A 25,516-nucleotide genomic window follows, 5' to 3' on the forward strand; every position below is an offset into this window, starting at 1 on the left:
ACTGTAGGCTGGGTGATGGACTGGTAGAGGTAGTTACAGTGCTCAGGATACCCAAATTATTCCTATCTACTCTCCTGGTAAAGCTCGTCTCTCTCTGCCCCACCCCCTCCCTGTCTCTCTCTCTCTCTGTATCTGCAATATCTGCACACACAGAACATCATCTCATGTTTTAATCTATGCTGTGCTGTTGTTCTTTCTCCTCCATGTTTAGTTAGTTGTCAGCTGTGCTGAGATACACTTGCCCATCCTTTAGTTGCAGTCTTTAGGATCTACCACTCTTTGGGCTAGACTGCTCATATTTCTTATATGACAGCACATAAATTACAATGAACACAATTCTTTCATCAGCTATAGTCAAAGCTAAGGTCATTTTCATAATGTCATAATTAATTATGTGTACCATGGAGTGAGTTTGGGTTGGTCTACAAGAGCACAATTGGAATGTCATATTAAGCTCAGTTATAATGAATTTGCCCTATTTGAAAGGTCAGGGGTTTGGATTTGGATTATTTTCTTTATTTCACACTGAATTTAGCACGTCTCTCCCTACATTACCCTCCTTCTATTTTTCTATTTCTTCCATTTAAAGTTAAAAAAATGCAATCTGCTGTTCCCAGCTCCAAATCCTTTGAGAACATCAGCATCATTTTTACCCTGATAAAACACTCATGAATATGATGAATCACTGTTTCTATGTTCTCTGGGTACATTGTTAGTTTTTATCTCTTTTTTGTGTTGTTTGGGACAGGTCATGCTAGAATCAGCGTTCATGCAGACTAGATATAAACTGTCAGACGCTGCTGTGTGTGAGCAGCAGAAAGACGCTATCAAGCACAGAAAAGATCATTTTATATCTTTATTTAACTTCTTTTTTTTTTCTTGAAAAGACGTCGTAACTGTCAGCCAGTAATTAAACAGCTGACTAGCATTTGATGGAATTCTAGACTGGTCGATTCCCATTCTTTCACACAGTCTGTCCTCTCTGCTCTGCTTTCATTCACTTCATTTTTCTGAGTGCGTTCGTGAAATGGGGAAGACGGATCTTGTCATGCTACTGCTCTCCAGTGTTTCTCTTAGTCCTCTAGAGATTGGCAAGTGCCCTTTTGGGACAAGCGATTTCACAGTTCTCATAACAGCTAGATGTTCTTCTGGCTCTTAGCAACATGATAAGCAGAGAATGGTGACAAAGAGAGCAAGACATTTGTGCTCATTTTCAAAAAGGTGGTTGAAAAGCACTCATATTGAAAAGTGAGAAAATCTTATCATTTTATATTACCCTTTTCTTCAAACTTTTTGAATTACCTTTATTGTATACCATAGCAAAAGATGTGAAGAAGTGTTAGAATAATACAACATCTCTTGTCATAAACATATATTAGTGTAGCCTGGAAACACAGCAATCCTGTGGATAGATTTTCGTTCCAAGGGTGCTGACTCATTTTGGGGTTGGGTAGTTATTGCTGGACTTACTCACAAGTCTGTTTGAGCCTATTTTTCACCATATATTTAAAAGCTTTAAGACAGGCTCTTTTTTTTTTTTACAATGTAGTGAAGAGAGGCATTTGCTAACTGTAGAAGACACCAAATGCCCCTTAAGTTAAAATGAGAAATTAATGGTTAAATGTTATTATCACTGTTTCTGTCCAAATCTGAATATCAGCAGAGCAAGTGAAAGACAGGCATCCCAAAGTGTATACCTATTGTTTTATCCTTGTCTCCCAAATTTACACACACACACACACACACACACACACACACACACACACACACACACACACAAATAAATATAAAAATATGTGATGTGTGTGTTGCCCAGGCTTTAGAGAGCTAACTTTTAGAGTGATTCAGTGCTCCTCCTGGGAATGATGCTACTTATATTTCAAAAAATAGTCTGTGTTGTTTTGTTTTTTTGCATTATATTTCCTGTTCTAGGTTAAATTAATGTTCTTTATGTTAACACAGGAATGTTACTCTGTTGCTTAGCTGCGGTGTCGCTTGGCGTACTGACGGAAATGTGTTAAATATATTAATATAGTTTTTCTTTATTTCTTGTTCTTTGTCGTTTACACGTAAACGTAGGTGGTGTGTTCATTAACAGAAAAGAGTTACTAAAGAAGTTCTACAACAATACCACTTGGCTGTCAGCTCCACTTGATTGTGGTAATGTAATGTATCTATGCATAGCTGTCAAAATAAAGGGAACATATGGTTAAATGAGGGAGACAGTATAACAGGTACTTCCACAGTTACTTCCACACGAGTGTGGCTCCTGAGTTTATCAAGCAGTAAACATCCATCACAGTTGGGGACATGTATAAAAATGTTGGATAAGCCAATTTTTTTTACCACAGCCGAGGATGAAGTCTCAATGACTTTTAAAAGAGGCTTTACCAGAGCCTCAGTGATGAAAGCTGCTCAGCTTGCTTATGTATCATGAGGATCAGCATTTAAGGTGTTGTTAACATGGAGGTCTGAGGGAGAGACAGTGTCAGCAAGTGTCAGTTGTGGTCAAATACATGAAGTTTCTGCATGGGGTCAAGATGCCAAACACATGAGCAGCTTGGAATCAGTTGACTGCAAATGTCAATCTAAATCATGAATAGGCAGTTTCATTAAGAACAATCTGTCAAGGACTTTACAGAGGGAAGCTAGGGTTGGGCTGTAGTGCCCATACATGCCTCACTACATCCATTATTTGCTTGTTTGAAGGCCAGCCCGTGGTCTTCTAAGCAATGGAAACCAGCTGTCCTACGTTGCTTTTCACAAATAGATGAGTGAAAGTGTAGCACATGCCAAAGAAAAAATAATGGCCCAAGCTCATGTTTCCCATGATAATGACATTTGACAAGTATGTCTTAGTCTTGGGGCATTCTCCCATAGTAGTTTAGATCCATTTAACCTGATTAAAGCAAAGTAAATTCCAATACAAAGCTACTGTGTGATCATGTGACTCCTATGGTTCATATGATGGTGAAGCATTTCAGTGCTGGTGGGAGTGGCTTCTTCAAAAGTGACAGTGACTGTCTTTGCATGGCACAAATGTGCACTGAAAGCTTTGATAAACACGAAAGCTACGGCTGTCCAAAGCACCAGATCTTTACCCAGTTCAACACTTAAGAGAAATAGATGTTAAATGATAGAATATGTCTTAAAAACCAAGGGCCTTTGAGGCTGTTCTGGCAGCTCAATGCCCCTTTAAAGCCTGTGTATCATTCACCAGTATATCAACGATAGGGCATGCTCCTTTTGGCAAGTCTGTGAAACATTTTCGAACAAACGAGTTTATGTTGAAGACAGCTCCTGATTACTAAAATATATTTAATACTAAGTATTAAATTTGCTGTTTTATTTAAAAATTGTGCACATTGTTGGATAAGATGTATGTTTTTTTTCATCATTTTTGAACAATATACACATTCTCATCCATTTCAAGAGTTTTCCCTCAGCCTCAGATTATAATATTCCACGTCATCATAGAAACATAACATGAACGAAGGCTCATTACCATCACTCACTGACAGGCAGTCTGTGGAATCACTTCAAATGCTTCTTTGGCCTGGAGCTTTACACTATTTTCTTACATAGCTCAGGCCTAGAATGTTCTCAGCTGAATAGAGAGAGAGTAGACTTTTCCTCCTTTATCAATACATTCTTCAATGCAAAACTGACTCAATGAGAGAAAGAAAGAGAGAATAAGCAAGAGACTGGTGGGTTTAAAGTGATAGGGATTTGGTAGAGGAAAAATGAGTGAGCATCAATTGATGGCAGCAGATGTGTCAGTAATTACAGGAGTAGGCACAATTGGGAGGGAAGAAGGATCTAAATCCATCTTCTTTTTCCAACATATCTGATAGGGGGATTGATTGAGTATGGAGAGAAGATTACACAGAAAAGAACTTTAAAAGAATTTGGGGGTGTGCTGTTTTCAGTCGTAGAAGTGCCCTTGAAATCAAAGAAGATGTACAGTCATCCACAGAGACAAAGATAAGAGCAGTCAAATGCTTAATGCACTGAAAGTAAAGTCCCTTCATCAAAGCAGAATTACTGACTGCCATCATAGCTGTACTCCCTGCTGGCACTGGGCAGCTGATGAGGGCCACATGGATCAGTAATTTTGCATCCCAACCAAGAATTAAATCTAATCAAGTCTTATCAGTGCTGTCTGTGAAGAAATGACTTACTTTGCTTATTGTACCGTATTGGCAGTCTCTCCCTCTCCCTCTCCCTTCATAAGTCTCTGTATAAGTCTCTTTTTAAGTGTGTGTGTGTGTGTGTGTGTGTGTGTGTGTGTGTGAACAGCACAGTGCTTTTAAATCCAGTGCAGCTCTTCCATTTTCGAGAATGATCTAAGGCTCCAATGCCACAGTGACCTCTTTCTATCTCACTCTCCTAAATCAGGGGCTACATCCTGCTCAGCTAAAGGTTAACAGGGGATGTGTTTAGAGAGGTCAGCTTTGGCCGTGTCTGAGGTTTTGTAAATGAAACCAGGATCATCTCCCCCCTGTCTGTCTTCCCAGCTTTTTAAACCTACTGTGATCTTTTGCCTGTCTTTTTGCCCTCCTGACTAAATGGGTTGATTTTTGACCTGCGTATATGTGTTTTTCCTCATATGTGTTAGGAATTATTTTGTGTTGCTTGCTTTTTCATTAGTATTTCAATTTGGTTTCCAGCCATGAATTCTGAGAGCCAGATTTGAGATACACTATTCTTTTTCATCTTGTTCTCATCTGGTCAGAACTCCAAACACATACTGTGTAACAAAGAATAACCTTTCTGAGATTGACTTTCCTATTATCAGTTTCTGTTCCAAGGGTAATCAGCCATTACTGAAAAAATGTGACCATTTAAATTGTTGTTAGTGTCTGAAATGTGTTGTTTCTTCTGCAAATGCCAACAGATTTACCACATTACTATTCTAACTGGCATCTGTCTCTGACATTACCTGTGAAATGCCATGACGTGGTACTAAGCTCATGGCGAGAGGCAGGACTGAATTAAGGGGGGTAGGGGGGAGCTCTGTCCACACAAGCCCAAATCTGACTTTCACGTGCACCCCTTCTTAAGACTAATAGAAAAACTGAACAGTCTTGAAATAAAAATCTCTAAACTTTCTAAACTTCTAAAAATGTGTTTGATGTGGTTGGTAATAATGCATTGTGTAGCTCATTTGTTCTGTTTCTGTTCTCTTCAAAACAAGCTCTACCTCAGCTGATGATTGTTAAGCCATTGTCTCTTTCTTTATCTCACTATCAGTTCTTTAGTCACTGTGGTGAGACAATCCATCCAGTGTATCACAGAAAAATGAAGTGGAAAACAGTGAATATTTAGAAAAAAAAAACATATGTCTGTATTTTAGGACGTCATCATCCTTTGTTTAAAGCCAAGAATATCTCTACATCTTGATTCATAATAAAGTCTTCACTGTTCTGTCTGTGTTGTAATCTACTGTCAGACTAGGACCTGATGATCTTTCTGGCATGACAGACATTGTGATAAGAAAATATGTTTACCATATTTAAGCATAAATGTTCAATAATTGTTTTGAAATTGTTCCAGGGGGTTAAGACCCTTTGAGTGAGCAGTCACATCTATTATGATTTATGAATGACATAATCAGATTAGAAGATTCACATGTGCCATACACATGTGCGTACACACACACGCGTGCGCACACACACACACACCAACACACACACACACACACACACACACACACACACACACACACACAGACACCACATCTGTCATGTCAAAACGTTGCTGAAGTCTAGGACGATAGACACTTCTCTCCTGTTCGTTTTGGCAGAGAATACACTGCAAGCTTACTGAACTGAGTGACTGGGAGCTGACAGGTGAAAAGCTCAGTGGATGTTTGGCTTGATAATACCAAAGCTGGTTTGTGTTCTCTGAACTGAGCGGTTTGTAGTCAGTTGGCACTGCGGAGATATCAATGTGGCCATGCCTGAAAAGAGTTGCTCTGCTCCAGATCACATCTACCCTGCAGAGAGCCGTGAAAATTGACATGTATGCACTATCCTCTCACTATTGGATTTTACTCACTATAATTTACACTCATTTGATCTATGTTTCTGCCAAGTGTGAGTTGCTTCTCTCCTTTGATGTGTGTTAAAGAAAAGAAAAAACCTTTCTCAGAGAAAACTCTTAATCCACTCTTGCGAAATCTGCCAGGGAATGGATGGATTGTTTACAGCACTCTGACGTTATGACAGCCTATGTCTCAATCCCTTTGCTTATATTTGAACGGATGCAAGAGGAAAGAAGCTCAACATAAAGTGGAATTGAGTCATGTATTCTAATAAAGTCTGTGTTTTGATTGGCAGGATATATGAAAGAGTGATAGACCCTCCTCAGATGAACCTGACCCCTGGCAGTGGAGTTTGGCTGGGCCAACACAGTCATAGACACGGGCTTTTTAAGGTAACACTAAAATAATGCATATACTCTACTGGTTGTGTTAAGATTATAAAAAATAAATCATTATTAGGGTTACACGATTATTGTGGTATTGTAAGACATTTACACCCAATTTATACAAACTCACCCTACTGACTGTGTTTCACCCTGAATGACCAGCTTTGTTCAGAGGAAGCATCAGGCTGTATGGTTTAACCAGTCTATTCACAATCATCCTCTTTTTTTTTAACACACTCAAGTTCAAACCAAACAGAATAAAAGACGTGGCTGGAATTACATGGGGTCTCCAAGGCCTGGATGTAGAGCTACTCCAGATTATATCCTAACTTTTATCTTTGTATGTACAGAGTGGAGTGAAACACGTTCATGTGAACTTGAACACACTTGTGGCGAGATAGCAACTTGCAGATATCAAAGGCTTGAAACTGTATCTTAGATTGATCAAAGCGTTCATCATTCATACTATCCTTTTCACTTACCAGACAGCACATCACTGTTAGTGCTAAACTTGTGCGAGGTATTGATTAGGCACACTGCACTATGGTTGAGACATAATTACTGCAGACTAGTGATAATTGCTATTATTTCATTGCAAAGAAAACCTTGTTACATTGACTCATCTAAACCTATGAAATGGATTTTTAAAAAATGAGATTAAAGAAGCTTTTTTTTTTCTGTTTTTTTTTTTTCCCCAGTCCTCTCTGTCCCCACAGGGGTACCAGGGGTACACTCCTCCAACCCCCACCCCCCAACCCCCACTCCCCCGGCCCCCTGTAGTTTAACACGGTTGCATCTTGTATTTATGGATTTGTTCTCTGGCTACACCACTGCTGTGGTCTATGTAGAGAGCCAGATGGTCTGAGACGCCCAAAGACTACTACAGGGCTTCATGTGTGAATGAGGGAGGAGGAAAGTTTCTATCGTGGGAACAATAATAACTGTGCTAATTAATCGGTTTAAGTGTTACTTCAGTGGTACAAGTGTAGAAGTACAGATGCAACAACAGAATATGAACAATCAGCTGTGTTTCCTTTAATGAGGAGAAGCTATGGTGAGGTTGTTTTTTTTTTCAATGCTTATGTTAGTCATATTATTTATTTCTTTTTCTTTTTCTTTTTTGCATCTGTGATAACTGAAATAGAGAGAAAGAGAGACAGAGACACAGATTCTAAAACATGTTCCTCACTCTCTTTTCTCTCTCAAGCAACAAAGACTAAGATAAAGATAAGGCAAAGAGACAAATAAGAGAACTTTTAAATTAATTTAGTGACTTTGCACTGCTCGTGTGTGAGTATTGTGTGTAGGAATGTGTATGTGATTGTGATAATGCATATAATTATGTATGTGATGATGATAATGCATATGATTATGTATGTTCCATTGCTGACGCACAATATGTCAGCAGGATGACACAGTGAACTGTGCTTAGTGACAAGGCAAGCCGGAGTTCAGTTAATTACAAACTGACTCACTGATGTTTAGGTGTTTTTCAAAGTGAAGATATGGAAACTTGTTACATGTTGCATTTAATTACGTTTATGGTGTGACTTGTAAAATTATCTGTCATTGCCTGTGTGAAAGAAAAAGAGAGAGAGAGAGAGAGAGAGAGAGAGAGAATGAGAGACAGCATGAATAATGGAAATGAAGAACTGTGTCGCTATGTACAGTTGGAGAATAACATTGATTGAGTATGTTGACACTCCCTAGAAATATTTAACTGTAAAGCCAGGGCAGTCTCCTGAACATTTACCCCAGTGAATGTTTATGTCTCTCTCCTGCACTGTGATTGGATAGGATAGGATAGAGTGAAGGTACTTTACACAGATGGTTAGTTTTCCTCCTTTGTTACTGTGAAGCCCTGGATTAAAGGACCGACTCCAATATGTTATTAGATCAGTACTCAACACAATTTCGGTGACAGCAATAACCATAGAATATCCACTGCTGTGCTTGCTTATAGAATATCCACTGCCATCCTACTGCTGTCTATGTAACATAACATGATAATGACTGGCCTTAAAATGGAGGTTATAGTGAAATTGCAGTACAAGCATCAAGCACTAGAAGTGAATTACGTGTCATTAAGTGCAAAAAGTGTAAATTACCGCAACAGAGATTCCAGGATGAAACACCCGCATGCAAGGTGCATATACACACATACAAACACACACACACACACAGACACACACACACACTTCATTAACCTTTTTTGTAGCATATGATCATATTGCATGAGATTGTAGCACAGGCTACCTCAACATTACTCATCCATCATCTTTTATGAAGCCAACATTGTGCCCTGCAGGGTTACAATCAATGTGAAGAAGCATCCAATATGTTCCCCTCTGGGCTGTAATTGAGCTGAACTGTGAAAGGGTGCAGTGGAGAGAATGGCCTGTTTGGCTGTGCTGCGCTTGGAGACAGGATTGCCTCCTAAACAATAGAAACAATGCCTGATCATGAGTCCCATACAGCTCCAGTATGACAGCAATCATTCTTCACTCACCATTCAAAACAAAACTCCCACTCCTCCCCGAGGTGGGACAGACAGGGCTGCTGCAGGAGACAGCCAGTTTGTTTGCCAAATATGAACAAAGGAACAGAGCCACTGTATTTTTGCCTCATATATCTGAAATATTCTTTCTACCCTACTTAGAAAGCCATGTATTAGCTCTCTTATTTAACTTGAAAGACATTCTTTTGGTCATCAAAGCCTGGCAGCAGCTTTTTTTTTTTTTTTTTTTTTTATAATATATATTTCTGTATCTCTTGTTTTCACTTGGCCAAAACGGGGAGGTGTATGATGTCTGAGCTTACACTACCAGAATGCTTGTAATTCTAGCAACTGTAACAGACTTTAGAGAAGGAGAAGCAGAGAAATGCTTACTGTTATAAACATGCCATTTCTTTGAGATAGAGAGCTCATAAATGTTTTCTCAATCTCTGTCTCCCCAGGGCACAATGCAAGATGTCAAATTTATTTTTTCTCCAAACGGGTATATAACACAGTGCCCCAACCTGAATCGCAGTAAGTAAAACCTCATATAGTAGGCTTTATACAGTATAACTTTCCTCTCCGTATCATGAACACATGTGTCATTGACTCATGCATATATCATATTGGGAACAAAATTATTGTAGGAATTGGAATAGGTTTTTTTTGGTTTGTTTTTGAATGTGCTTGGCTGTAGTGGAGATGGATTACATTTGCCTTTACTTTCAAATTCAAGTTAACTAGTATGGTAAAGAAATAGTCAAGCATGTTGAAGTGGTGAATTGAGATAGATGTTATCAGAATGAACTCGTTTGTGCCCGTGTCTTTATTTCACCCACCTATACGTTTTAAGACTCACCTACAAAGGTTCAAGTCTAGATTATGAATTTTTTATGCCGTTGTTATTTTTAATTAATAAATCACTTTACAAATCAACAGCCAGGATCTGTAATCCTGGATTTATCTTTAGCCATTTTTTCGCTTTATATTTTTAACATTTTTAGAGTTACCTCTTCACAAGTATAGTGGAGAGGCAATTGCTTAAATATTTTTTGGCATTGATAAGGGTTTCATTTTCATTAATAATAATGGTTGTTTTGACCTGTTCCACCATCAGGACAACAAATCTGTTCTTAAAATGGTTCCAGTCAGAGAACTATGAGAACTGGTGCTGAAATTATAGACATTGCTGCACTACATAGACGTTGCTGCACTAAACTGGTTTTAATCTTCTGTTAATTCTTTCTTTTCTTTTGTTTTCTCTTTACTCTATTGAGCTTGCCCAACATGTAGTGATTTCCTGAGCCTTGTGCAAGGTATTATGGATCTTCAAGATCTGTTGGCTAAGATGACTTTAAAGGTAAGGGAGCCTCTCTGTCTCTCTCTGTCTCTTTTTCTTTCACACACACATGCACAATCACACACACACACATACATGCAAATATGCACAAGCACACACACGTGCACAGACCATTGTTTCCTGCATGACTGTACCTTACAAACATAAAAACAAAATCAGACACATTCCTTTGAAATTATCACAGGACACTGCCCTTATTGCAAGTGTTTGTGCTGGAAATGTATAATTCATAATACCCAGTTATTCAGTCACATACAGAACTGTTGAGTTGGTGACAGTTTATAGCCTGAAGCCTGGGGATGTGTTTTTTTTTTTTTTTTTTCACAAGTCCAGTGCTGTAAACAGCAGCTTTAGGTAAGATGGTAATTCACAGCATGAAACTAATGCTGTATGGAGGAAAATACAATAGAAAGAACAAAAATACTACATTTCGAAGTAATACATTTCAATGATTTAATATTATATGGCTAAGTGTAAGTTACAATTTTTAAAAGAAACTTTCAGGCCTTATTAAAATGTTATGCCTTGTTAGTTCATTTATTGTTTTCTGAGCCTCATAATTTGAATAGAGAAGATAGAAAAACATTTATTTTTTCTTGGATATGTTGCATCCATTGACCTGACATGTAGTTTTTATGTAGACTGAACATGTAATTTAGTACTTAGTTATTACTTTGGCTCTGTCAAAATCAAAAATCAATGAAGCAACTTTTGATGTGAAACACTTTTATGCCACCTTCAACTTTGTGTCAACTATTCAACTATTTTTGGTTTCATAGACATTCTTGTTTGCGATTTAGATGTACGCCTATCAGTATGAAGTTTCTTAGTATGAAACATAGTAATACAGAAAACTCTTTAAGTCTCAGCATGTCCCTCTCTGTGTGAAGACACAGTCAACTCATGTCACATGCTCTCAAACGCATGTCTCCATCAAGAGCGCTGAAAGGAAGAGCATTACCCAACTGCTGTTTACAGCATCGTCCATTTTAACGACACCCCACTCCCCATTCCCCCTTCTCCATGTTTCCTTATGCTGTTTGGTGCTGAAAGAATACTGCCAACTTCTGTGTCGAATGACTGCCTCCCTGTGTGTCTACGAGAGGCATGGATGCACTATACAGGAAGAATAATTGCTATCTCCCCTGGTGCATGATACATGGTGTCAGGGAGACTGGAGACAGCCCATGCATGAATTAGCAGAGCCTGAGGAGGAGGAGGAGGAGGAGGGTGGTACACTGTTGGATCTGGTGCCTCGTGAGCTTCACTGCCCCTGCCCCTGTGCAGTGGAGCTGTCATTCTGGCCTTGTGCCAGGTTGTCTGACGAAAATCAACTCTTCTTTACTTGTTTTGTCCTCTAAAAATAGAGCCTTGATTTAAGGAACAAACAGCACTGTCAGCAGCAATCCACAACAATTCTTCATAAATATTTACATAAATATTTGATATTATCAATGCTATGCGCATTTTCAGAATATAATTATGCAGTTAATGTTAGTAACATATATTAAAGATATTGTAAAGATTTTCTAGTGAAGTAATCAGGAATTTTTGTACATTTTATGCAGTAAATGAATGTTGGTGTCATGTGTGTACTGTATGGTTGGTACAGAGTGGAGTGTAAGCTGTGTGTGCATATTCAGTGATCTCACAGTGGCGCCAATTATAACATTACAACAACATTTAATTTAAAGCATGTCAGGTTTTTTTATCTCTGACATGTTGTGCCATTTTTCCCAATGTATATTTATGCTGAAGTGTTTAAAGCTGCTACGTATTCCTGTCATATCTCAAATGTGTCTCAGTGATTTCTAAGTTTGTAATATCTACACTGTGTCTCATTTTATTCTGTTGTTTGCTCAGTGTAAAGTGATCTCTCAGAATTGCAAAAAAGTGCCTTAAAGAGCCATCACATCGAATATTTCCCTTACGATTCTCTATCATTTACCAAATGATTGGTATTCTGCAGCAGTGTCTGAGACATAAAGCACCAGGAGCAGCAATATCACTGTGGGGAGATTTATAACCTTGAGCTTCTTTAAGGTCAAGGGAATAGTTAAAGACAGCATGAGGGGCTGTTCATTGGTTAGGCTTTCCCTGTGATCAATAAAAATACTTTGATGACAGGTAGTGCTCTCAAAAGCTTTTAGACAGAGGAAAACGTGCAGGAGAGGAAGACATTGGAGGAACTGAGGGGTATTAGAGTGAGGGTGTTTGCAGCTGGACTGAAGGTCAAATCCTTCACCTCAGATCATGCTAGTGAAGACGTCCATGTCCTCAGATTACGGCAGGCGAAAAAGAGAGCATTTAAACTAAATGGTTGATTACCTTGATGTCAGACCTTAATGTCCTCATCCATATTAGATTAGTAAGGGTTTGGGTGGAGCACATGAGTGGAATAGCAATCAGTGTTTGTCATAAAGATGCCTGTAAAGTGTCTTTGTCCTCTCTGTCTGTGTGTGTGTGTGTGTGTGTGTGTGTGTGTGTGTGTGTGTGTGTTTGCATATGTGCGTATGTGTGTGCATGTGATTGTGCATGTGCGTGTGGCAGCTTAATTATGCTGAGTCTCGACTGAGCCAGTTGGAGGGTTGCCACTGTGAGCGAACCTGTAATGTGAATGACGTGGTGTACCGTGACAAGGAGCTCTGGGTGGAACCGGAGAACTGCAGGAACTGTGCCTGTAAGGTAAGGAACCATGTTCTTCATAGCTTCATTAGCAGAATCTCTCTTATTCTCTTTTTTCATCTATCTTTGACAAATTGTTCTTTGACTTGAATTGATTGACCTTGGTTCTTATTATATTCTAAACTGTTTTAACATAGATGGCTTATTTATTTTAACAGATACAGACACTATACAGCTCACTACAAAGACTTGATTTTGATACTATTGAGGCATCCTTTTGTATGTTGGAAACAACATTCTGTGTTCGTTCTTCCAGACTGGCTGCACCTGTCCTGTACACTGGACCATAAACATGATATAACACCACGGACACACAGCGACAAAGTGTTACACCCCTTTCAAATTTAATTGTATTTGTCTGTCATTACAGAATGGTGTGGTGGAGTGCAGAAGAATATTCTGTCCCCCAACTAACTGCTCAGAGGACTGGTACCCTGTGCATGTACAGGGAACGTGCTGCAAGAAATGTAGACGTAAGTCCTCTCATGCATTCTGGCGTGGAGCTGCTCTGCATCCTCAGATGGCAAGGAATGTTCTTGGCTAAAGGCATGTAATTGCTATGGTCTTTGATGAGGACTAATCAATCCTAGTCCATTAGTCAAGTCGACGAGCGTAAAGAAATGCTCACATCTCAGGGCCAGACTGTTTTCTAGTTGATTGGCTCCAGTTTCCCGAAGAGCACCCCTCTCAACAGGTGACTGGCCAAGGGGGGCGCTCAATACTCAAAGGGAACAGCAGGAGGGCCACATCTCCCTGAGAGGGGTGGAACATTGATCATTACTGATTCCCCTAGAGCTAATTCCTGCCGCTGTCTGTGTAGATTTTCACTGCAAAGAGTCACATGAACTGAACGTATAAACTCACTCAGATTTTGTCAGAATTATTGTGTGGATAGCAAATATTTCTTCCTGCTATTTTCCCAATAGAGAATCTAATAATTTATTTATTTTCTTGATTGTGGTAATGATATTATGATATTGCTTGCTTTTTGGTAATATTCAGTCAGTGTTTTTAATGTAAGCTGTAAATGATCATCTCCACATACAGCCAAATGTTTGTACATGGGCCAAAGCTTCTCTGAAGGACAGCGTGTTTTGCTAAAGGGCTGCAAGGAATGCAAGGTAAATGACTGTGGTTTTTTTCCCCCTTAATTACATTTTATTACTGTGTGTGTTTTTTCTTTTGTTATTCAATTAGGTTTTGGAGTGCAGTTGTTAGACCTCCATAATAACTCCTGTCTTTTGTTGTAAGTTAGACTGGGCAATAATTGAAAGTTATTTATAAATACAGAAAACATGTTTCTGAAGGAACGGTGAATCAGAGCAAATAGAGACACTAAGGGTGGGGGCAAACTAGTGTGGGCTATAATTACCCTCATTATTTCACCCCGGCAGAGAGGTCTCTCAACAGGTGGCCATTTATCAGTTAGCCCTCTACTCAAGTCAGGGAAGAAATTGTCGTTGCTTATTACATTGACATCAGTAATCAAATACATATTCAGCGCTACATTTGAGAGCATAGATTTAAATTTCCGTAGATGAGAGATATATTAGTCTCTGAAAAGGTGGTGTAACCACATACAGCCAACCTTGTTTTAGATGACAGTGAAACAAAATCTTTAATAAAACACAACTCTCTCTAAATGTATGTCCTCATAGTCCTGCCGATATATGCATAGACTTTCACAGTTCAGACGAGGCAGTGTAGTTGATGTGAATTATTCTCAGGAGAAACAGGTATTGGGTTTCCTTAAACCCAGTTCCTCTCGCTCTTCCACACCTCGTTTTGCCACTGAAGTCATTTCATCGCTGTCTGAGTCTCTGTAAATGGCAGAGGGTTGGTGGTAGGGAGGGGACCCACAGACATTCAATTAAGATCAGAGAGACGGCAGGAGGTAAAGTTGTCAGTGTGGAGCTTCGGTCTGAGCTGAACTGCAGAGCCCTGTCTGGATGGAAGAATCAGCAGAGCCAGGAGCTGAAATCACCTTGGGACCACATAAAGATTGGCTTTCTCACAGCTGTGTATGACTGAGTTGAAACACACAGATATTGAAAGTGAAAGGGGAAAAAAAGAACTGAAATACAATCTGATGGGGGGGAGGGATCAGTGCAATTCTCAAATCTGTTTTTTTAACAGCTTCCTTTGTCTGATTTACTGTCATCAAAATGTCATTTCTCCGGGGTACAGCCCTATAAAGTTCAAAGTAATATGTTCCGTTATAAGGTAATCATGTAGTGTTGCACTACCTTTTATGTATATACATAAGTACATGGCACATGAAAGCTGTGCAATTTTGCCCCTGGAAACTGCTAAGCCTGAATCACATCGTATTTAATTCCCTGGGGGATCTAAAGACTTAAAAGGGCAGAGACATATCCAAAAGCTCACCTAGCCTCACCTGAAAGCTAAAAAAGTGATGTACGATTTCTTTGAACGTGACTGTCACTTTGTATAAATGATGTACTTTATTCTTGTTTTTGAAAAACACATAGGCTGGTCATGAAGTGCTTACTTTGCCATTCTCTGTTGTTTTCCTGTTTGTCTCTACAGAATGGTCTAATGGTTAAAGTAACAGAGAGCTGCCCAAGCCTGAACTGCTCACTGACAGAACAGATTCTGCCTGAGAACAGGTGTTGTAATGTCTGCAAAGGTGAGCTTTTACATGCTACTGCCCCCCATTAATCCTCCCGCTGACAGTCAGCAGCCGAGAAAAGCTCCACAAGTCAGACAGAGACACTCGTTCATCTATTGTGAGGCTTTACTATTTATCTTTCGCTGTCTTCCCGACTCTTTCATCTGATCTTGGCTGTTATGCAGAACAGATTGCTCTCCTTGCTTTATTAAGTTCTCTCGACTAGTCTAATTTACTCAGATCATTTTGGCAGAGTGGCAGAATCTCATAGTTAAAGAGCCAGGATGATTTTATAAATAGAGTACATGTTACAAAGGATTATTGATTTGAGAGAAGGGGAAAAAAGTAAAAAAAAACCCAAAAAACAGAGAGCAAACAAATTCAGATGTAATATCGTGAGAGACTCGTCTCAATTCTTAACCTTTCCCAGGATCAACATGGCACTCCAGCTTACATTGTCTGAAAGAAATAATTGTGAGAGAGGACTTGCTGTTAAAAGCCATCTTCTAGCACTTTAGTTTGTCTCCCATGCTGTGTAACTCACGACTGCATTTCTTGTGGGAATTCACATTTGTCTTTGGTTATGTGTTTGGTTGAGGGAAACGCTGAATGAGACATGAGCAGGTCACTCATTTTGATGGACATGACTTTTTTTTCAGGGCTCTCTCACCACTGAAGGCTTTGGCATAAAGCTGCTGAAGACCAATAATTAGCCTGTCACTAATCTTACTTCAGCCGACTGTGTGCATTTTTGCTCTTTCATACCTTAGACATTTTGCCTTTTGCCGACCGCTCTGACCCTCTCCCCCTACTCCCTCCCAAAGCACTGCCAATGCCCTGACATTATCTTCTTACAGACACAGCCAGACCTTGTTAAATTAGTTATTACCCACAAGTTCTTATATCTGCATATTTTCACATTCCCTTTTCATTTTAAAGCCTTTTCAGAGGTCTGTGGGTTGTGTGTGTGTCTGTGTGTGTGTGCGCGCGCGTGTGTTTGTGTCTGTGTGTGTATTAAGACCAACATATCCCAGGCTTTCCTCTCTTTTCTTGTCCTGAAGTGGCGGTTGCTGTTTGTTGGCTGGAGCAGCTCTCTACTGCCTCCTGTAATAGGGCTTTTATGCATGAGCCTATTGCACTTGGTGCAGGTCTGATTGTGGCAGGACCCATTTGAGAAATGTGCAGATGGTGCAGTATCTCTGATAGCAGCTCTCAAAGCTTCCAGCTTCATTAGACTTTAAGGAAGTGTAGACTTGGCAGTTATTAGAATAAATGAAAGGTAGAGATCAGTCCAGATTTATCGTGTGGAGTGGGAAGCTCTTCACTTTATTGCTCCTGCTCTAACATTTGACAGAACTCTGTACACATTCATACCTGGGTGGCAGAAGCATGAAGAGTGCTCAAAAAGGCAGCAAACTCCACTTTACTTGATTTCATTGTAACCATTGTGTTAGAAGTGTGTGTGAATGGTCCTGTTGTGCATATGGTCAAATAATTACTGAAGAACCGCTGGTTCAGAATACACACTAATAATTGTGCCCGGCCCACTGTTGTTACTAATTGTATTCAGTCTCCCTGTAATTACCCTGTGTAATTATGGAAACTTACAATAAGTGTGCCTCCATAGATTCAAGCAGCATCTCGAATCTCAGCAGTCATTGTTTTTCTTCTCCAGGGCATGACTTTTGTGCAGAGGGAGTTGTTTGTGGAGAAAACTCTCTTTGCAAGAATTATGAAAGTAAAGCAGAGTGTGAATGCAAGAGTGGCTTTGCTTCTGTCCATGGAGATTCCACTTACTGTGAAGGTAAGACACACATGGCCTCTTCTACCATTATTCATGTTTGTTTGCTTGTGTGTATATGTGTGCCTGTGTGTGTGTGTGTACATATGTTTGAGACGTGACTCTGTGGCGATGGTGGAGTTATTTGGGTATAAGTTATAAGTTACTTTGACATAATTTGGCTCTTGAATTGCTTGCTGTGTGTGAGATGTCTGTAAGGTTAGGCACTGGCACAGTGTGCCCAGAGTGACTTTGCTGTAATATAATTCCTCTCTCTGCTATTGTTTACTTTTGTGATTTCATTCACATAAAGCTGGTCTGAAGTGTTGAGCAAAGGCACAGTGCTGATTATTGAAGTAAAATGCACATGCAAGCCATTGATGCAATCTGTATGGGCCTTTTTTGAACTATAGTTATATAATTATGCTATTAACAAGTTCAGAGTCACTAGTCTGGTTTCACAATCCTGGGGCTAGATTTGAATAATCCTAACAAATAGCACTGCTCTCAAGGTAAAACTTTCAGTTGGGGCGTTAATTAGTGTATTTTTTAAAGGCCAGAATGAGTGAAGCAGCTCTGCTTTTAGTTACATTGTGCATATATTTAAATGACTGAGACAAAAAGTGTTTTGCTTATTATGTTTGCACTACATATTTCTGTTTCAGCTCACAGGTTGATTATCTGAGAGGTTGATGGTAATGAGAATGCTGAACAGTACTTCCATCCTACAGCTGTATTTCTTTTATATAGCAAAACAATGATGTTTCACCACAATGAGTAGTTTGGTTAATATTTTTCATGCTTTGAGGGCATCGTTATTGTCAGTATAAAACTGAGAGAAGCACTGGGTGACATTACCTTACTCTGTATTGTTTTATCCGAATGCAAAGGCACTCAGCGGCAGAATGTGCTCCTAGACAGATGTCTCCACATGTCACCTGTCTTTTTCAACATAACAGTTATCTAGAATGTTATGGTACATTCTGGTGCAGTTTAAAATATTTCTGAAACAACAACAACAACACCAACACCACCACCAACAACAACAACAACAATAACAATAATAATAATAATAATGATAATAATAATAATCTGTTTTAATCTCCATTTCTCTCTCTCTCGTTTTTCTGAGACCCTACCAGGTCCTTCTCACTGAAATCCATTTTCTGACACTCGTCCCTTCTAGGCTTTGCTAACGTTTTGAAAAATATAACTATTAGTTCACCCAGGTAATTGCTTATGAAAATGAAAAGTGCCTCTGGGCTGCATATTTGCCATCAGTGTTTCATTTTAATATGTTTTTAATTCAGAGGACATCACTATGACAAACCTCAGCACTGACAAGATTATACATCACCAACTCCATTACAGTAGCTAAACCAGAGTAGACAAAACACTATTGCAACTCTGTTCTAATTGGATTAAAATGGTTACATTTAGCACTCTACTTGTTCATTCATTCTTTAAGGTCAGTCATTGAAACCTAAATACTAGGACTACTCAGTTAAAACGATGTTTCAGTAAATGGCGTATAGACAATATACAGGGAATAGAGGACAGCGTTGAGCCTACGAGATGTTTTCCTGTTATTTCAAGCAGAGGGACTCCACCCTGTACAGAAAACACTTACTCTGAGCCTGAGTGCCACTCTTTGTATGTGGGGTGCTTTATCTTGCCTAGTCATTTTGGCAGAAGGTCAAGCATATCCTCTCTGCTTGTGGAAGACATTAAGCAGCCTACTGCACATTGCATTATTGTCTTCAGAAGACGAGCCATGATGAGCCCCTCCATGCCTAAAGAGGTGCTATATCTGCCTCGGCAGCACTCTCACTGCTAGCTTTTATTACTGAAACCAACCCACTGTAAAGTTGGAGCACTATTAAACCACCCAGTAATTACTCAGAAGGAAGATGATTAGAGCTGTCATTTTTCAGCTGATGTTACCAAAGATGCCGTCGGTCAGCAACAGGTTGTTTTTACGAGTAAAGGAAAATGTGAAGGCTGAAATCCATGCTAGCTCATCTGGGGAAACACAGTCTAATCCTGCACACACACCGCCACTGTTATTGATTGGTCATGTCAACATTTTGCACTTCAAAGACTCCCCAGTAAAGCTCAGAGTCTACCGTGCTGGCTAAGCCTCAGTGACAGACAGGGGCAGACATATTTAGATAGAGAGCACATCAACACACACGTATTTTTTTCCCTCAAATTTCACTGTGCAGATATAAGCTGAAGTCTCTGCATTCCCGTCTTATTCAGTAGACATGTCATACGCTATGTTGTGGGAACGAGACAGAGCTATTAAGGCCAACGTGGTTTGGCACATCTCTTCCAGAGCTGAGCGTAACATGTCATAGGACCCCAGGGAGTCTTAGTCAAACAGAGCAACATGTTCCCAGCACTACAGGAAGGCCAGAGGCAGATTTATGTTTAAACATTTACACAGCGAAATGGCGCTTTGTGGTTTCCTACCTAATTCATTATCTCACTTTTCCTCATAGTTGACCTAATATTTGTGATCATAGTGAAAACAAACACATTAGACATGTCCAATATGTAGGACAATTGAACTAATAGGGAAAGGCCCTAAATATACTGAAATGGTACCACAAGGCTGGTCTAATCTCTGTGACCTGAATGAAAGTTCTCAAATATCTTAAACAGGTGAGACTTAAGAAGTCGTTCTATTGTTCTGTAAGTGAGCACCTGATTTGCGATCAGTGTATTTGCTAGTTTAGAGATGTTTCAGTCAGTATGTCAGACAATGCAAAACTGCATCCTGCATTGGGAATTCACTATTTGAAACCAAGCTGTGCCAGACTCGCTGACTCTTTCAAGACTCCACGTGAACACAATTGGTCATGTTCCCTTGGAGAGTGAGTCAGGCAGGAATCCGTTTGTTTATCAGACTATGTTGTTACAGGTAGAGTCAAGGAGATATCACTCTCCCATAAGTACGTTATGTTGCTTGTCAATACAACTGAGCTGGTAGCATGGAAAAATGAGTGACTTCACATGTGAAGCCTCACTCACCTTGACTGAGGTGACTGCTGTGTGAAGGGTACACTTATGAGATTGCTGGGTAATTAGGCATTCCAGTTTGGGAAAAAAATCACCAATGTTTCATACCAGAAGTGTTAAATATATATACCACATTCCTGTCAGATATGACATCAATAGCATAGCATCTTTTAATGAAACGTGACTCACATTTAGACAAACTGCATTATGCTGTGTGGTGATCTGAGAATACTGCCAAGAATGTATATCAGAAGCCAAACCGTGCTACCTCTCTAATGGACTGGTTCATTAAAATACCATCTCTTTCAGTATCATCTCTTCTCAAAGCTGATATTCTCTTCATGCCAGCAGAGCGTGTCTTAGTTTTGGTAGGGTACGCTGGACCCTCAGGCTTGTTGTCTGAAATGGATTCAAAACTTCGTAGTACTACACATATCCAACAAGCTTGATCTAATTTGCACCTTTTTCTTTGAAGATTCAGAACCAGACCATCTGCATGTGTTCATGTTTCGGTTTATGCCACTAGAGCACCTAATTTAACCTAAATAATTTCTTCACTGCTTTGGGGGGATGTTCTCAACCATCACGTCAAAAGCATACAATGGTCCGGTAAAGCTCTGCTCCTGTAATGGTGACAGAACACTCAAGAGAGAGAGAACACTGTTATCCCATGACGTTAGCCCACTAGAGTATATCACCATAAAACCATTCTCATAATGCACTTAGTGGCCTGTGAGTCATCATGCCTTCAGTGCAGCATAACGCCATGCATAATGCTATGATAGATCCATCATCACCAGTTGCGCTTGCCATGAATCTTAATGTTTCAACTGTGAGTTGCTCCTTTGTCAGAAGAAGGGAATGTTTCTTTTATATCGTCAGCCCCAGGGAACCAATCAGTACTTTGAAAGAAGTTTTGGTAAAATTTTTAGATTTTTCATTCAGCATACCATATTATGTGGATTCTTGAGATTTAAGCAGCTATAATTATAAGAACATAAGATATTCAATCAGACATTTGGAAACAATGCAGTATTTTCAAAGAAGATAATATTGTGGCATATCTGAGAAGATAATATTGTGGCATATCTAAAGAAGACTTTAAACAGTCTTATATGTAGTTCTTTAATTGATGGTTAGGAAGCTTGTACCACTGGTAGTGGATAGTGCATCTTTGGTGTGCATATATGTCTGTTAAAGTGGTATGCACACATACACACACACACACCCTGAAACACACAAACACACTCACACAAAAGCAGAAATACTATGTGAAGGAGCAGCTTGCTTTCACTGATAAGGCTCTGTAACAAGGTTTAGTGTATTTCTGACACCAGGCGGAGGCTAATCTTACAACGAATCTGAGTGCTTGCACCTGTTCTGTGTGTATGCCCTCCACTGAAGCCCACACACTGCCGCTATGGGGCTGTAGCTTTACACCTATCTCGTGGTATTATTGTTATGTGATTGTAATGTAACTACATTTAACACCAGAACTATGTACTGAGTGCATTTTATCATGAGTCACACTTTATATGTCTGAACTGTAGCATTCACATTGTTCTGCTACTTTGAAGAGGAAATTTGAAACAACACAATTTTATCATAAATTTGACAGTTGTATACTTTACTCATAAGTTTGCCAGTAATAGCTCCATTTTAGTTCTACTTTTTCTCCATTTTATTTTTGACATTCTTTGTGGAAAAAAAAATCACTTCTATTATTCTTATTCTTATTCTTATTCTTATTCTTATTCTCATTCTTTCATGATCAGGGGAGTAGCAGAGTTGTTTGATAGCTGAATAGTGTATTTTGGACAGCTTGACTGTATGTATGTATGTATGTATGTTCGTATGTTTTTATGGATGCGTGGATGTTGTGTACATACCTTTATTTCAGCTATTTGATATAACTGTCTGCTGATTAGTCTGTCAGAATTAGAATAAGAAACACATCTCTCTCAGTGTAGCACCATGGTAATAGAGGTGTGTTTCTTTCTATGTAAACTTCCTCAGGAGGTAACAGCTCAATTCTTTGCAAGGTGTTAATTGCACACAATCATCAGAGAAGCTGAGGAGCTTTGGTGTCTTAATGAGAGTACAATGAATTTGAGGTCTACACTTATCCTCTCCGTGATGAGGAGGAGATTCCACCGTGTCTTGTTTTCTCCCTCGCTCCACTCTTTCCATAGACACTCATCCGAGACCTGAGAAAGGCTACTGCTACAATCTTATTGAACCAAGATGCATGTATTTGAGAAAAAGAGAGCCTGGCAGCCTTTGGTGTTGTTCAGGAGAAATAAGCATATGTAAATGAGGATAGATGTGTGATACAAGCTTGGTTTTATGGACAGAGCTCAAGGGGCATGGACCTGATAAATATCAAAGGTTCCTCTGAAAGATTTAATTGAAAATTCTTCAAAAGGGTACAGTGATATGCTTTTAAAAGTCATCGCTGATTGGCTGTAGGGCTCCAGTGAAAGGGAACACTGACCTGGTAAACACAACAGAAAAAAAAGTATTAATTTATATCATTCATAAAATCATCAACCACACTCTTCTACACTTGTACAAAAATACCCCTATTCAAACTAAAGCCAAATGACTACATGGCCTGTATCCACTATTCTCAAACTCCATGTGGCATTCATCTCTCCTGCATCTAACAGCTGAATACCTGCTCATCATTCTCAGTTATAGTTTATTTCACTCAATGGAAATACATTATCGGAGCTTCTGTATTTAGAAAGTGTGTCACAGAGATGGACAACTGGCTACAAAAAATTTGGTTAGACTCAGGCTTTGAATCCACAGTTAAGCGGCTTCTGTGGTGTGGAATCCCAGGGAACACGCTTGCCCATGTAAGGTTTAGAGAGTCTAGTCTCTTTCATCATTGTAATGTCATTTGGATACATTTTCTTATCAGAGGTGTATGAGACCGGGCGTTACTTTGAATGTCTTATGTAACCTTGTGTTCAGACCCAGCATTGGTAATGTTTGCTGTGTAGCTCATATCTAAATCCATGCTTAGTACCGTTCTGAAACTCCCCATATACAGGGATACAGTTGTAATTTAGCTGACTGTAAATATTCTGATTGTTCTCCCGCACAGAGATTGGTTTGTTAGAACTGTTCAACATGGTGTCTTGTGCTTGTGTTGAATGGATATTGGTGTGGAGTGTTTCATTGTAGAAAAAAACTCTATCACTTGCTTGCATTTACTCTATAAACTACTTCTGTCTATTGAGGCTGTCAGTGGTGTTTCAGTATGTCCTCAGCAAAGGTAATTTAATTTTCTATGAGAACCAAGACACATTGGCTCTACAGAGATGCAGTAAAGGATAAATGACTACGTGGAACATGGCAATATTTTAAAGGTCCCTTTGTCCCAAACTGCCTTTTAAGTATGCAGTCTGGAATGATGAAAAGACACACTCAGTGGTACCAGCACAAGTCCAGAACTCTTATCATGTACTGTCCCCCCTAAGACTCAACATAGACCAGCTTTACATCTCTCTCTCTCTGTCTCACTGACATCCCTTTCAATAAGAATGAAAATTCTACTGGGCTAAAGGCTGTAGATTTGCTTCATTAAAGAACACTTTCTATTACTCTCCCTGTTGAGTGATATGAATTGCTTATACACCAGAAATTTTAACATTAACAGCCAAACACGATCCATAGGTACTTGTATTTATCGCTCCCCTTTTATCTGTTTCTCTTTCTGTCTCTCTCTGTCCGTCTGTTTCTCTGTCCATCTGTGTGCCTCTCTCACTCCGTTTCATTCTCTGTCCAGTACTGCGAAGTACAATGAAACTGTTTATGAACTCAACACTCAGCACCAACTCTCTTCTGTGCAGTGAACCAAGCGCCCATTGATTTCATACAGAGTTTATAGCGTCAGAGCTGAGAAAACAGCACTGTAGTCATTCATAATTTAACACAAATGTATTTTTTCTCTATTGCTCAGTGTACGCTTCTTTTCTTAGGAGGAAAATCAACAGGGACACTGTAACACATATGCCAGGATGAGAAGCTAAGTGTTTACCAAGTTGATGGTGTTGCTGTCTTACTTTAAATTATAATATCAAATAGTTCCAACCTAGGTATTTTCAAAGACCAGAAAACAGTGTTCTCACACATTGCACAGTAGCACAGCTCATTATCTTACAAAAAGCATTAGGGAAGGACATAAACAAGTTTAGTTCTCATTAGTTCATATAAAAATGCCAACCACAACAGGCATAATAATCATACAGGAGAGACTGTTATTTTAGAAACAGTTTGGGTTTTTCAAGATGATATAATATCATTCTGTGGCTTGTCATTGTTGTCCTTGATCAAAGTGTCAGGCCAAAATCTCTACCGAGGTGATTAACTGCTATTCTGCCAATGGTTTGTTGTCAGAGAATATTTGAATTACAAAAGGATACGATTGCAATTACACCCAGAATATTAAAATATTAGATAAGGAAATATTGTGTTTCTCTGCCGTGCTGACAACACTAAAGATAGTAATTGCCTGTAATAGTCTACTAAGCCACTGGATATCAGTGGGGTGTTGACACACAGTGTTATTAGCACCATTAGCCCTGTCTCCTTGTGATACCGTGTGTCACTAACCTGTACTGAAGTTAAGTAAAGTACTTACTGGCCAGGTAAAGTGCTTCCACAATGTAATTTTTCAATCAGGCTTGATTACTGCAAATGAAGCAAGTGCTTTAATATGTTTTTACATTTTATGTAGCATTTCCCTGCATATTCTTAGACTAATAGAGCACTGTGTCAGTTTTTTCAACGTTACACTTTGGGTAACTGCCAAAATAGAGGAAACAGCAGCATAAAGTTCGTAGAAGGGTGTTTGGCCCTTTTTAGAGTGCTGGTGAGGAACAGTAATGGATGGCTCATTTGATCATATGACTTTTTCTACTGGTCAGTAGTCCGTTGCATATGTTCTTCACACATTCTTAGTCACAACTATGAATGTCTAGGTGTAATAAGAAATTAATGCACTGCAACCTGATCCTAGTAGTGCTTTCTGTGAAATTCTTGACAAATTGTTCTTAATGAAACTGCCTACTCATGCCCTAGGGTTATATTTGCAGT

At 39.3% G+C, this 25,516-nt stretch overlaps 1 protein-coding gene across 1 annotated transcript in view; it reads left to right on the top strand.

The window, feature by feature from the left end:
- LOC115805327 (protein kinase C-binding protein NELL1-like) overlaps nucleotides 1–25,516 on the top strand; it is a 108,549-nt gene that overhangs the window by 26,965 nt on the left and 56,068 nt on the right. The window contains exons 5-12 of the mRNA XM_030765879.1: nucleotides 6,342–6,438; nucleotides 9,391–9,463; nucleotides 10,207–10,289; nucleotides 12,840–12,974; nucleotides 13,345–13,447; nucleotides 14,022–14,095; nucleotides 15,525–15,624; nucleotides 17,282–17,410. Of these exons, the coding sequence (XP_030621739.1) occupies nucleotides 6,342–6,438; nucleotides 9,391–9,463; nucleotides 10,207–10,289; nucleotides 12,840–12,974; nucleotides 13,345–13,447; nucleotides 14,022–14,095; nucleotides 15,525–15,624; nucleotides 17,282–17,410 (794 nt within the window). The remainder of the gene's footprint in view (nucleotides 1–6,341; nucleotides 6,439–9,390; nucleotides 9,464–10,206; nucleotides 10,290–12,839; nucleotides 12,975–13,344; nucleotides 13,448–14,021; nucleotides 14,096–15,524; nucleotides 15,625–17,281; nucleotides 17,411–25,516) is intronic.

Source organism: Chanos chanos, chromosome 2 (genome assembly GCF_902362185.1).
Source record: "Chanos chanos chromosome 2, fChaCha1.1, whole genome shotgun sequence".
In the NCBI taxonomy this organism is placed as follows: domain Eukaryota; kingdom Metazoa; phylum Chordata; class Actinopteri; order Gonorynchiformes; family Chanidae; genus Chanos; species Chanos chanos.